Genomic DNA, 14,420 nt, shown 5'->3' on the forward strand with positions numbered 1-14,420 from the left:
GGAATGAGTGTGGCCACAGAGGCCCCAAATCAAGTGTGCATGCCTAAGTCCACAGGACGGGAGTCCTCAGAACGCCCAACATTCTCTCCCTTGACACCCCCACCCTAGTCCTCAGGTGTCCAGAGGTTCAACCAGAAATGAGGTATGGTTAAAAATGCCCAGGAGGACTGGGTTGAGGGGTACTGGGTGGGGGAGGACAGTTTCATCACAGCCATGGTACCACCTTCCAGATGGGATTGCGAACAGCACACTGCCCCGAAGGCTGAGAAGTCCCCATTTCTGACTAGTCACCTGTGCCCTTAGGGCATTCAGTCGAAAATTCCATGCCAATACATAGGGTGTTCATTTGGGGGGAGAATTTTTTTTCCAACTGGCAATGACTTCACCTCCGACAGAAAGATGCCCAGATATTTACACAGGAATTTCTCCTCCTTTATCTTTTCCTAAATCCCCACCTAGGAGATGTTTACTGGTTCCATGATTTTGAGAAAGTCACTCCACCATCCTGGTGGAAACATTTGGACAAGACTTGGTCAACTCTGAGGCCCTTCTGGGGCCAACACTCTAGCACGTGTGAGGAATCTCTTCTCCTGACATGCCAAACCCTTCATGGGTATGACCTGCCCGGTGTACAGAGCAAAAGGGGCACAGGTCTTCTAGTCAGGCTAGGGTCTAAGTCCTGCTTCTGCTACTTACCAGCTAGATGGTCTTAGTGTCTTTGTCTGTAAAACCTGGAGGTTAGAGAATTCTCTCTCACAAGACAAGTGCAGAGGAAACTCATGGGACGATACTCAGCACAAGGATCTGGCATTTGGAAAGTACTCAGCAAAGAGTTTTTCCTCGTCCTCCTTTCTTTCTGTGTAGGACAATCCGTTTCCCAAACATTTCCACATGGGAAATTTTACAAATTTTCATGGCCAAATTTTCCCTTTCCAAGAATTGAAAGATAAGCTCAGGTGTCATGTCATAGGTAGAAAGAAATTCCCAGAAAAAAGCAAAACTGTTCTTTAGAGGCTGTTAATACTGGGCTGATGTATTTATTTTATTTTGGTATAATTTTTAATAGGAGTGGGTAGGGAGAAGCACAAAATCAAATACATGTTAAAACACCACCTTCTAATAATAACCTTTTCTCATGGACTCAAGATGAAAAAAAAGTTAATGAATATTTGCTTTCTGTAAATCTGTTTCTCTTACGTGTTAATTCTCCCACTCTTGCTCATGGGGAGTTTTTGGCCCCCCTGCCCAGACCGATTGTTGGCCAGCTCTGATATGAGACCAGATCGCTATTACAAAGCAGGTGCTCAGGGAAGACAAGGAAAACAGGAAGGAGAGAAAGCATCATATCCTCTTCACACTTCTGGTCAGACGATTCACATTTCTGTTGTAAGGGTATTTTAAGCCAGCGGTTGCCAGCCCTGCATTCCTGGAGCCCCAAAGTACTAATTAATTAATTCTGGTTAAAATGTTTTCTTAACAAAATGTACTATCTAATGAAAGCCAAGGTGTGGGGCAACGGGCCCCATCACCCACAGCAGGTTGTTATTAGAACAAATCTTTCCAAAAGCAATTTGGCGATTGAGTATCAAGTCCTTAATGTTTGTGTTCTTTGACCTGGGAAGTCTCTTTCTGTTTTACTGGGGGAAAGGGACACATGCCCAAAGCAGCCTACCAGCCTAGCACAGTGTTGTGCTATAATAGTAAAAAAAAAAAATATATATATATATATATATATATATATATATATATATATATATCTCAGAAACAACCTACTGACATGAGAACAGTTATACGCACGATGGAACATCCAACAGAGGGATGGAGCCTTTACATGGTCAGACCCTGAGCCTAAAAGCATCCATACAACCTCGTTTCAGTTATTTTCTTAAAATAAGAAGCGACATACGAAATTTTCATAATTCAAAAGGTCAGGAAGGAAAATATGCCAAATTTTGACAGTGATAATAAGCTTTTGGTGATGGGATTTCGAGCACATCAAAAAGGGGCTTTTCTTTCTTTCTTTTCTTTTTTACTTCTGCTCTTCTCAGGTTCGTCCCAAGGACCACAGTATTTAACTTCTCTAATTAGCCAATCATCGTCCTCACGTTTTATAAGCGAACACAGAGATACCAGGTGAAATCGCTCTGGTTTGGGAGATGACTGAGAAGGGGCTACTTAAGATCAAAGCCAAGATACAGGCTATCAGTTCCCAGCAAGGATGGGGCCTTGTCCTGTCCTCCACGAGTTGGCTGGTTCTTCCCCAGGATCTCCGTTGTTCTGCTCAGACACCAGCACAGGGGGCACTTCTCCCAGGGGCTCTGACATCCTTAGCGCTGATGCTTTCACCTCAATGTGATTGTGCCAGGATGATTATTTTTAAGTGAAATAACTTTTTTTTCAGCATCTAGCACCCATGAAGCACTTTCTAGGCACAGGCACTGTGTTGGTCCTTTTTATGCCCAAACGCCACCTCTCTCAGACTTGCGAAAGCTCTTAGTAAAAGGCGCTATTGTCTTTTTTCTATTTTGGCACCCCCCTCCCCCCTCCTTTCTCCTACCCACACAGAGAGTGCCTTCTGGGGACATAATTGATTTGGATGAAAGGTGAAATGGGCAGACTGGGCTGCCTGCCCTCTGCTACAAACAGAGCCTCCACACTGCCTGAAGAGTTGACTGGAGAAGTATCTTCAGGTGGACAGGACAGGAAGGGCACTAGAGAATCCCACAGGCCTTCTCCCTGTGATGTGGCTTAATTTGCTTTACAGGCTTCAGGCATATTTGCTGATGTCAGCGGCCTGTCAGAGTTTAAAATAATAATAGTGAATAAGAAAACAGCCCTTTTCTGCCAGGCAGTCCTGTTCTGCCAACTTCTGTGTTCCCTTTTGAGTTAATAAACATCTAAGAACCACCTCCCTACCACTCTCGGGGACTGGGGGGGGGGGGAAGCACAATAATTTTAAAACCACCAGGTCAGCCCATTGCCCGCATAAACCATTCAGACAAGTAGCATTTGTCACACTCTGATGAGGATTTTACCTCTGCCTCAAAAGGGAAGCTATCATTAGGTTTTGTGTTTACCAAATCAAATGATCGTCTAGGGACAGTGGCTTTCTTTCGGTCCCCTTCTCATTTTAATCATGCTCAAGACCAAACGCAGACATTTTCTGCATCCGGCGAGACTAAAAAACCATAATTATGCCAGCTAATGTCTTTTGAAAACATCAATTAAGAAAACGGCCATTTCATTCTCATTTTACTTGAAAATCTGAAATATCCACGTGTGTTGCAATAGTGCAGGGATAGGAGGGCTGTCTCCAAAAAGGAAACGGTTTAAATGGTTTAAGGGGGTGAGGTGGGCAGGTCCCCACTGGCAACAAGTAGACAGAGAAGCCCTCCAAGGAAAAGAAACTTCTCGATAAAGCAAGACCTTTTAAGTTATCTTCACTTGTGGTGTTGAAACTGGAGCCTGCCCCTCCATCGTTAGGCGGATACCGGGCTTCTGGAGCAGGCTGGCCCCATACACACACCCCATTGTTAGGACCTCCTCAGGAGAGATTAGATCCCACATTCCTCAGAAGTACGGAGCTCCAGAGGGAACGCCGCCAACAGGCTCCTTCCATGGGGCAACAGCCAGCTACAACTGATCACTTCTGTTGAAATAACTGGAACAATTACACTGCGTCCCCACAGGGGCTCGGTCACCAGCTAGCAAGAGAGAGGTGTCACACTTGTATCTCCCGCTGTGTTCAAAGGTATGAACCAGGCAAGAGTAATTCAAGTCGTCCCTAAGCCCACTTTCCTATGCATTTATCTACGGCTGCGTGCCCCGGTTAATCAAATTACTCACCCAAGGTGTACTATTAGACCGTTCTATTTTATGTTTTCTTTCGGGAGCCTTATCTGGTAAACCCTGATGTTTGCACTTTCCACTTAGGCTTGGACAAGTAACTACTGAATCTTTGACCAAAGCTACTGAAGTTGGACTTGGGTTGGGGAAAAGTACCTTGAGGTCATGGTTGGTTTTAATCATATAGCTTGGTTCAGAAGACTAACACTAACAAAGATCTTTTTTTTCAAGTCTCAGTTTCAACCAGAGTGCTCATTAAATAGCAACTTCAGTCGCACTTCGCTTGAATTCTGCATCCCCCCCCCCCTTTTTTTTCTTCTTGGAGTAACAGTGATTCCATACAAGAAGGGACAGCAGAAGTGGAAAGAAAGGACAGTGCAGGTCCCTTTGCAGCAGCAAATCCCAAGGAGCCTCGATTAAACTGTAACCAGGGACTGTGTCTGCCACGCTTCTCTCTCTCAAAAGCTTTATGTTTGGCTTTTGTAATAATAAGAGGTTATTTTAGGGAAGGGATTCTATCTGAACACACACTGTATTTGCAGGGAGGAAATGCAGCATTAGACGGCCACACAGCTCAGCCTCTGAAAGAAAGTAAGACAGTTTAGCAGATGGGCAATTCCCCAATCTGCAGAAATGTAAAGAGCCAGGATTTGGGTGCCTGTGGGTTTTATCAGAGATGTAAGTAGGCTGAGACCAACACCAGTGCTCCTCTTTGGCTAGTTTTAACACGTTCACAGTCACAATTAACATTCAAGGAATTTCCTTTTCATCCAAGAGTTTCTTTTAAAAGCACTTTGCACCACAAACTGAAGTTCTAGCTGCCATCAGTCCTTCCCATACAGAAGATTGCTGAAATCTTCATAATACTTTTTTTTTCCTTTTTCTTTTTTTGAAAATGGGTTCGGACCACGTCAGTTTCCCTGGGGCTTTTGTTTTCCAGTACGGAAGGTTCTCACCACCTTCCTCCCTCCTTCCCCTGAAAGAGCTTGGAACGGAGACCTGGCCTCCCTTTTCCCGCACCCCTCACTACTCTCTGGGGAACCAGAGGAGCGCAGGACAGGCGTCCCCAGCCCTCCCCCCGCTCCCCCGTCCCCGGCCCAGTGGGAGCGCTGCTCCCTGGCAGGGGTCCCCGGCCCACCCCCCAACCTGGTTTCAAGTCCCTGAGCGGGCCATGCCAGTGCTTTCTGCGCGGAAGTGGGGAGAGTCGTCCCCCACTCCCACCCTGCTCGCCTTACACAAGAGATTCGCACACTGGCACCGAGTCCGAGTCCTGGCTGTGCATAGAGCTCAGCCCGGTATCCGAGTCCTCGTCGTTGCCGGGACAGCTCTTGGCCAGCCCGCGAGCCTGATCCACCCACACCTCGGCGCGGCCCTGAGGTCCGGATTCCCGGGAGGGATCCCCAGAGCCGAGAGTCCCGTCGGGCGCTACCGTCAGCTCCAACGTGTGCAAAGTCTGGAGAAGGCCCTGCAGCTCGCGCTCCTTGGTGTCCCACTGCTGCTGGCTGTAATCCAAATCCGACTTGACAGCCTCCAGGTCCGTGTTGAGCCGGAGCCCGATATAGAGGCTGGTGCTGAGCTGCGTCCTGACCCGCTCCTGCTCCAGCAGCAGCTCACCGTCGTGGCTGCCGTCAAGCTCCAGGGGCTCCTCCCGCGCCGCGAGCTCCTCCTGGCGCCTCCGCATCCACCTCTGGTTCAGCTCCTCCTGAATCTCGGCCGAGAGGCGCTCGAGCAACTCCTCCTGCTGGGCTCGCTGCTCCTGCAGGCACAGCAGGTCGTCGCACCGCCGGGCCAGCTCCTCCAGCGCGGCCGCCTGCGCCTCGCCGTCCAGGGGAGCCGCCGCCGCCTCCGGCTCCTCTCCCGGGCTGGGCCCGTCCACCTCGATGCCTGCGCCCACCAAGTAAGTGTCCTGCACGTAGTTGACTCCATGTCGCCGCATGCGGTCCAGGTGCACCTTGGCCTCATAGCGGTCGATCTCGCGATCCAGTTCCCGGAGCCGCTGCACCTGTTGGCGGATGGTGTGGTCCTGGGAGAGCACCAAATGCACCAGCGTCTCCATGCGCTCCACGGATGCGCTCTCGGCGGCCTGCGGCGAAGACGAACAGGATGAGGCGGTGGACGACGACGTGGACGAACAGGGTGACGACGGCTGCTGCTGGCGCCGCCGGTTGAGCTTGGCCAGCTTGCGGAAGGCCTTGCGTACCACCCGCCGCTGTTTCTCCTGGGTCATGGCCAGGCTGGGCCGCGCCGGGACCCCCCGGGCCGAGCAGGGGCGCTCACGACTGAGCACGACGCGCGCCTCGGCGCTGCGGGGGCCCGCGTTGGGTAGCGATGCCTCGCTGCGCACCAGCACGAAGCGCACGTTCTCTTGCTCGTCGCCCCAGGCGGCCCAGAGACGCAAGATGCGCGTCTTGTTGGGCAGTATACGCTCAAAGCCCCGCCACTTCTCCACGATGCAATAGCACTGCGGGGGCCCGCACAACATGCCTTGCGGCAGCGCCTCATCGTCGTCCTCGTCGTCCTCGTCCAGGAGTTCCCGCAGCTCCTCCCGGCCTGGCGAGTCGCTGGCCGCCCCCCGCCGCCGGCCCCGCCGCTGCCTCCGCGGCCGCCGGCAGCCGTCCTCCAACAGCACCCGCACCACGTCCGAGCAGGTGGTGCGGCGAGAGAGACCAGACACCAGCTTCTCCTCCTGGCAGATCCACACGGATATCTTCTTCTCCGAAGGATCCATGGCGCAACCGGGACGCAGGTGGCGGGTCGGTCTGGGCCCCGGCGGGGCGGCAGGGGGGTAGGTGGGAGACGGGCAGCCAAGCAGCTCTGCGACGGTTTAGGAGCCTAGGGGCCTCGAACCGTTGGCACAGGCCCTTCTCGCCGGTTGCGCACGGACTCCGTGGCGGCGCTCGGCCCGGACGGCGGGCTTTTCTCCCTGGGCTGTGCGCCCGGGATCCGGCTCTTGCCGCTCTGGCTCTGCCCAAGATTCCCGGGGCCTCCAGGTTTTGCTCCACCCCCGTGGCTCCTCCCCTGCCCGCCCCCAGCGCCCAGAACCCAGGCCGGAGCGCGGGAGGGGCATCACCCAGACCCGCCCCTCGCAGCCTCGCCGCGCGGCGAGCGCTCAGTGCAACCCCTTTCTCCCGCTGCGGGAGGCGGGGATCTCGGCCCCTGCAGGGGACGCGCCGCCCTGTTTCGCGTCCGCACGACGGCTGACTGGGAGACCCTTCTGCTCGAGAGCTGGAGCCCGTGCCTGAGGACGAGGGAAATCCGCGCTGCGTCTCCCTCTGCCCACTGGCTTCCCTCCTTTGCGTGTAGAGCTAGCTGTACGCACCTTGACTTTCTCGCCTTTCCCGGACCCCGTCGGTCCTTCAAAGCCGTGCTGTCCGGAAAGTGCCTTTTGTGCAGACCAGAAAACCAAGATGCACAGCGTCTTTAACTGAGCCTCGCCCACCGCAGCGCGTGACCTCCAGCTGGGAGCTGTAAGCGCCGCCTCTAACGCGAAAGGCCTCCAGCCCTCCTCATCAGGAAACAATATTTACATATTTAAGGAGAAGTAGATAGCCCTCGGTTCCAGGAGCTAGTTAGAGGTGGAGAGGTCTGTGCGTTGAGTGGGGTTTTCAGAGGCCGATCCACGTTCCCTGCAGGGTCAATGTCCCGATATAGCCTTGGCTTCGCACACCCTTCTTGGCCAGAGGCACCTAATTCTAGCAAGATTTCGGGGCCTAAACCTCAGTGACAAGCTCTTTTCCACCTTCCACCTTAGCATTTGATACTTAGCATAGAACACTAATAGTCAGGACCGTGACAGTTTCTGCCATATCCAGTATTCATATGTGGTCCAGAAAAGAAACAAGTTTCACAGCCCCAGAAATCCGAGACCAATGCGTAAATGAACTTTTTTTCATCCTCACGTGTTGGTGAGGATCTTCTTTTGTGTGCAAGACTTGCCCTCTGCCCATGTAAGCACAGGTCTGATAAGGTCACTCCCTTACTTTAAGACCTTGGATGGCTGCTATTGCCCCCAGAATAAAGCACTTTTCTTCATTCACTCATTCACTCAGTAAATACTCACTGAGTAAGCACCAGCTCCAGATACAATGCTAGGCATTTGGAGCTGAACCTATCACCGTCTTGGCCAGCAACGAGCTCACAATCTAGTGAAGACCCCAGCTGAGTCAACGTGTCCAACACAGGGCCTCCTGTGCTGTGATAAGGGAGGTATGAGTTGCTGGGAGAATGCTGGTGTAGTATCCACTGAGCCTAGGAAAGGCAAGGAAGACTTCCCAGGGGAGGTGGCATCTTACCCAAGGCCAAAAGCCCCATTTGGGTCAGCCAAAGGAAAAACAGAAGGAAGAGGCAGGCGGCATTCCAGGCAGAAGGAGCTGTAGTGTGGAAAGTCAAGAAATCAAGAGCATGACGGTTACTCAAGCTACAGGGAGCTGGAGTGAGAAGAGTGAGGTCGGATGAGTGAGCAGGAGCTGGGTCTGGAAGGGTCTTTAATACCTCTTTTGGGTATTTGAACCTACTCTAAGGGCAGTGAGAAGTGACAGAGTGTGGATTCTGAGTTCAGACTGTCTGAACTCTGCCCCCTGAAAATCTGCCCCCTGTCACTTACTAGCTTGGTAACCTTAGGAAAAGTATTTTGCCTTTCTGAGCCTTAGTTTCTTCACCCGTGAAATGGTGATAATAAAAAACCCATCTAATAGGACTCTTACAAGGATCAAATGCTAAGACCTGGCAAGTCTGCCAAGGAAGTTTTGTTGGATGGTTAGAAACAAGGGGGTGTGTTGGTTTTCTAGGGCGGTGGAACAAATCTCCATAAATTCAGTGGCCTGAACTAACACGCCCTTATGAGTTTGTAGTTCTGGAAGTCAGGAAGTCCAGTATGGCATGGCTAGCTTCTCTGCTCAGGGTGTCCCAAGGCTACAGGCAGGCTGTTGGCTAGGTTGTCTTCTCTTGTGGGGGATTTGGGAGGGATCCCACTTGCAAGTTCACTTAGGTTGTTGGTAGACTGCAGTTCCTTGCAGTTGGAGGAGTGAGGTCCCTGTTTCCTTGCTGGCTGGCTGCTGGAGCTCGCTCTCCACTCCTGGAAGCCTTTCTTAGGTCCTTTCCACATGACCCACTTCATCTCCAAGCTGGCAACAGCATGTTGAATCCTTCGAAACCTCCCAGGCTTTGAGTATCTGTGACTTGCCCTTTACTCGCTGGATAAACTCCCTGCTTTTAAAGGGCTCACTTCATTAGGTGGATTCACTGGGCTTATTTCTCTGTTGTAAGGTCAACTGATTAGTTAGCCTTAACTCTATCTGCAGAATTCCTTGTCTTGTGTAACATAACGTAGTCCCTGGAGTAACATAAGAGGGGTGGAAATCATAGGACCATCTTAGACTTCTGCCTACTGCAGAATGTAACACCATCTTCTCATTTTGAAAACTCACTCTGTTTGCATTGGAGGTGATAGTGGGGGTGGGGGAGATGAGAGGCAAGGGGGCCCTTTGGAGAACATGTCCCCTCCGTTCCAGGAGGAGATGGTGGCCTGCACCGAGTGAAGGGGCAGTGAGAGGACTGGACAAAATTGAGCACTGTCAGGGAGGCGGGGCTTGGTAACAGATCAAGGTAGATTTCCCTCTTCCTATAGCGTGGTATCGAAGGTCTCTGATAGTCTGGCCCAGCCCACTCCCCCATTCCTCCCTCACAGGTTTGGATATCCCCTCCTCCTTACCCCTTCCCATGTGATGGTTAGAGCTTTGTTATCAGCTGTGATCCTGATTGGATTTGAAGCTCTACAAAGGTAGGGATCATATCTGTTTTGCTCATTTTTGAATCCTTTGCAATTAGTACAATGCATGGCACATTCTAGGTTTACCCAGTAGCTGTCAAATAAATACATGCATGAGCAAATGAGTGGATCCTATATTCTAACAAGTCAGCACCTTCCAGATCACCTGACTCCAAATATGTCCCTGAAGCTGCTTGCCACACAGCTCCACTGAAGTGTCCCCCAAACACCCCAAACATTTGTCAAAAAAGACAAGCTGAACCCAAACCTTTCTTCCCGAACCTGCTCTGCTTCCTGAACCTCTGTCTCAGAGAATGAATAGCCCCACATTCAGCACCGTGAGATCTGAAACTGAGGAACACCCTCCATCACCCACCATTTACCTTCTTTCCTACAAGATATTGAAGTTCTACGAGGGCACGGATTTTGTCTGCTTTGTTTTCTGCACGCAGTAGGCACTTGGCAAATGTTTGTGGAACGGATGAATGAATGAATGATCGCCTTAGATCAGACCCTCTGTACTTCATCTCTGGAACCTGCACTTTCTTCACTAGTTTCCTTGTCTCTGGTCTTGCCTTTCTCCCATACTCCCTACTGACGAATGTTGGATGGCCCCCACTAACCCCAGCAGAGCCTTGGGATCTGATGTCCGCTCTACCCCCAGCCCATCCATTCTGCGCAACCCCCTTGTTCAGGTCGCCCTCTCTGAGCCCGCTGGCTAATTCCTACCCACCCTCCAAGTTTCAGCTGAATGATCACCTCCTCCCCAAAGTCAACAACATCCTCTCCAGGAAATAATCCAAGCAAAACTGTGCTTTGGGATGATTAATTCACACCAGTAGGTGGAAATAATCGAAGTTATGATACACTTTTGTAGGAAGAAGACTGGGCTGCAAAGGAGGGGGAAGAGTGGACTTAACACTCAGACTGTGGTCCCCTAAACACCTTCATGATCACAGAGAAGATGCCTCCCCGCACATCTTGGACCTTCTGTCTTAATCCTCAGGGTTGCGCTTTCTAGCACGGAAGCTGCTAGACGTAAGTGGCTGCCGAGCCCTTGGAATGTGGTTATCTGAACTGAGATGTGCTGTGAGTGTAAAATACACACTAGATGTCAAAGACTCAGTACAAAAAAGTTTTAATATCTCATTAAAAATATGCTATATTGACTACCTGTTAAAATGACACTGTCTCAGAAACGTTAGGTTAAATCCTTAAGATTAGTTTCCTTGTTTCTTTTTACTGACTCTTCAGTGTAGCTACCAGAAATTTAAAAGTGCCCAGGAATCTTACGCTGTATTTCCATTGGGCAAAGCAGTCTCTGGAAAGGCCCCGAAACTTGGAGCAGAATGCGTGAGCCTCTCCAGTTGGCGTTACCCTAAGTGTCCTAAACAAGTGAGTATATGTCGTGGTTTATGGCCGTCTCCAGAGAAGGCCATTGCATACCTTCTCTGGATTGGTAGTTGGAATATTTCTTTTTGCTTTATGATGGCCCCTAGGAAAGCTTCTTTCTGCCGCCGAAGCCAGTCCCCTTAGGCAGCCGAAGAAGCCCATTCTTGAGTCTGCCCTGCAGCTGGACCCCATTGAAAGCACACACTGTTGCTTTCTGGACAGCTGCTCAGCATCCCGGCTGATCTACCAGCCCTAACGGAAGATGTGGCGATTCAGGCAGTGCTCTGAGCCAGAAAGAGACACAGGCTTCATAACAGAGGAAAACGTACAAAAAGATATTTATGATCTGGGGGAGGCATTCCTAAAAAGGACACTAAAAAAGCAAAATTCATAAAAGAAGGGGTCTATAAATATGACCACATCCAAATCTGAAACTTCTGTCTTCTACACGAAGACATCATAAAGAACCGAGTAAGTGGCCAAAGAAACATGAAATAATGGCCAAGCAGACCAGAAATCGGAAAGATGCAAATTTCAGTAAAATGAGATGCCCTTTCTTTGTTGGCAGATCAGCAAAAATTTTTATATTGGCAAAGACAAGAGGTACATTCTCTCGTACATCACTGGTGTAAATCAGTACACCTATTTTTGAGACAATGTGGTCATATCGATTAAAAAGAAAAAATAGGCATATCCTGTGTCCCAGCGATTCCGCTTTATATTATCTAAGAGAAACGTACGTACGTTCAGGAGGCAGGCACAGGGGTGGGTGCTATACGATTTTTGTTTAAGCAAAACCATGGAGACAATTCAAGTGTCCACCCATAACGGATTGGCTGAAGGGACTGGGGGACACCCATAGTTCGGAAGGCTTGGCAACAGCTAGCACCAGTAAAATAGAAATTTATGCACAGACAATAACAGATCTCCAGGATGCATTGTTCTGTGCAAAAGGGAAGTTTCAGAGTGATGTATGTGCTGGATCCCATTCCTATTTGAAGACCATGCACATGAAGCACATAGATGCATACATAAAATCGTCCTGTATGTTTCCCAAGGGTGCAGGTATCTGTGCGTGCAGCGTAGAGCTAGGTGTCGAAGGGTACTTACTCACCACCTGCAAACGGTGGTTCTGTCCTGGAAGAATCAGATATTTGCAGAGGAAGAGGATCAAAGAGGGATTTAGCTTCATCCGTAATGATTCTACAAGAATAATTCAGTCACGCATCACCTAATTATGTGATTACAGTGTATGATTTTTAAAAAGTGAAAGGCTCAGTTTGGATCAGTGAGTTCTGGTTCCCCTGTAGACCTTTTCTTCTCCTGCCAGTGTCTCCTTGCTGTGGATGCAGCCCCGGAAAAGGGGACTTCTCTGTTCCCTGTAATCTGAAGGAAGTTATATAACCCACTCCTTTATCTCAAGGGTTGTGAAGATCAAGTGTACTTCTGGGGGCGCCTGGGTGGCTCAGTCAGTTAAGTGTCTGCCTGATTCAGCTCAGGTCACCATCCCAGGGTGATGGGATTGAGCCCCGTGTCCTTGGGCTCACTGCTCAGTAGGGAGTTGCTTCTCCCTCTCCCCCTATTCAGGCACCCTCTCTCTCTCTCTCAGATAAATAAATAAAATATTTTTTAAAATAAAAAAAGATTAAGTGTACTGTTGGCTGAGGAGGAGTCCAGTCGAGCACCTGGTTTAAAGAATGTGCTTCACCCTTTATCTTTGTGTGTGTGTGTGTGTGTGTGTCGTCTATGCAAGATGCTGCTGCTGCTTCTGCTTCTTCTTCTTCTTGAAGATTTTATTTATTTGACAGAGAAAGAGAGAGAGACAGCCTAGAGAGGGAACACAAGCAGGGGGAATGGGAGAGGCAGAAGCAGGCTCCCTGCTCAATGTGAGGCTCGATCCCAGGATCCAGGATCCCAGGACCACAGGACCACACCCTGAGCTGAAGGCAGATGCTTAATAACTGAGCCACCCATGGGCTCTTCTAGGCAAGCTTCTAAGAAGACAACACAGTAGAACTTCTCGCAGTTCTCGCAGTGGTGGCAGAGCCCTTTGCTAAGTGTCCTCATTTTGGATCTCAGGGATGGCATGTCATTTGACTCTGGTTTTTAATCATTTATCTTCCTTACACCTAAGAGAGGTGAGACATGGCTCACTCGCCCATGAGAAACTGAGACTGGGGGGCAGGGACTGGCCAGTTTCCCAGCTCACAAAGTTTTGTAGGAGCTGGAATTTTGTCTGGAATTTCTACCTGCCCAATCTGTCAGTCACGGTTCATGGCAGTCAGGGAGCACCCCAAACAGGAACTTCCGCCCTTAATTACACTGAGCCGTGCAGAAGTGTGACCGGACCTTACCGCCTGAATCAGTTCCTCTTAATGATTAACCACAGAAAAGAATCTGGCAGATTGTGTTTACAGAAATGTGTGATCACTCTCAAATGCATTGAGGGGAGTCTGGGAACTGCTATCCTCCACCAAGGGAACCCATTCTCACCAGACTGAGCTGGAGCAGAGAAGCTTGGTGTCATCCTCAGGGATATGAGGTCAACCAGCCACCTGCTCAGAATTGCCTATGGTGTTTACCAAAATGCAGATTCCTGGCCCTCTCGCTACTCCTATTGAATTGGCATCTCTGGAGGTAGGCCCAGGAATTTGCATTTAAAGCTATTCCTCCAGGGCATCTGGGTGGCTCAGTGGTTAAGCATCTACCTTCACTCAGGTCATGGGATCAAGCCCTATGTTGGGCTCCCTGCTCAGCGGGAAGTCTGCTTCTTTCTCTGCCTGCCAGTCCCCCTGCTTGTGGTCTCTCTTGCTCTCTCTCTCTCACAAATAAGTAAGATAAGATCTTAACAACAACAACAACAACAAAACTATCCTCCCTGAGGATTCTTCTTTTTTTTTTTTTTTTTTTTTTTTTGAGATTTTACTTCTTTATTTGACAGAGAGACACAGCGAGAGAGGGAACATAAGCACGGGAAGTGGGAGAGGAAGAAGCTGACTTCCTGCTGAGAAGGGAGCCCGATGTGGGGCTCGATCCCAGGACCCTGAGATCAAGACCCAAGCTGAAGGCAGGCGCTTAACGACTGAGCCACCCAGGTGCACCGTCCCTGCAGATTCTTATACACACTAAAAGTTGACCTAGACTGCACTAGGAGGAAAAACAGAGACAAGAATGTGCTTAGCAAGAATGCTCTTTAGCCATCTTGGCTCCGTAGATAGTAATGATATATAAAGGACATATATCCACAATAGCATGTTGGCAACATATGACAGGTAAGAAAGAGATGCCCCTAGGGAGAGGGAGAAAGGAAGAAACAGGACAGGGTAGGGGAGGAGCCGCTCATTCCCTGTACCCTGCAGTCTTGTATCTTTGCTGAAAGCCATGTTATCTGCAGTTGGAAGCCTAGGTTACAAGG

General features: G+C 49.9%; 1 protein-coding gene across 1 annotated transcript; it reads right to left on the minus strand.

Moving 5' to 3' along the window:
- Positions 1 to 1,021: 1,021 nt before the first annotated feature.
- On the minus strand, positions 1,022 to 7,274 carry RASSF10 (Ras association domain family member 10). The gene has a single exon (XM_004752006.3). The coding sequence runs from the start codon at positions 6,572 to 6,574 to the stop codon at positions 5,078 to 5,080; it is 1,497 nt and encodes a 498-aa protein (XP_004752063.1). The 5' UTR covers positions 6,575 to 7,274; the 3' UTR covers positions 1,022 to 5,077.
- Between the last annotated feature and the right edge of the window lie 7,146 nt (positions 7,275 to 14,420).

This window comes from Mustela putorius, unplaced genomic scaffold, assembly GCF_011764305.1.
Source record: "Mustela putorius furo isolate JIRA1106 unplaced genomic scaffold, ASM1176430v1.1 tig00003859_pilon_pilon_pilon, whole genome shotgun sequence".
In the NCBI taxonomy this organism is placed as follows: domain Eukaryota; kingdom Metazoa; phylum Chordata; class Mammalia; order Carnivora; family Mustelidae; genus Mustela; species Mustela putorius.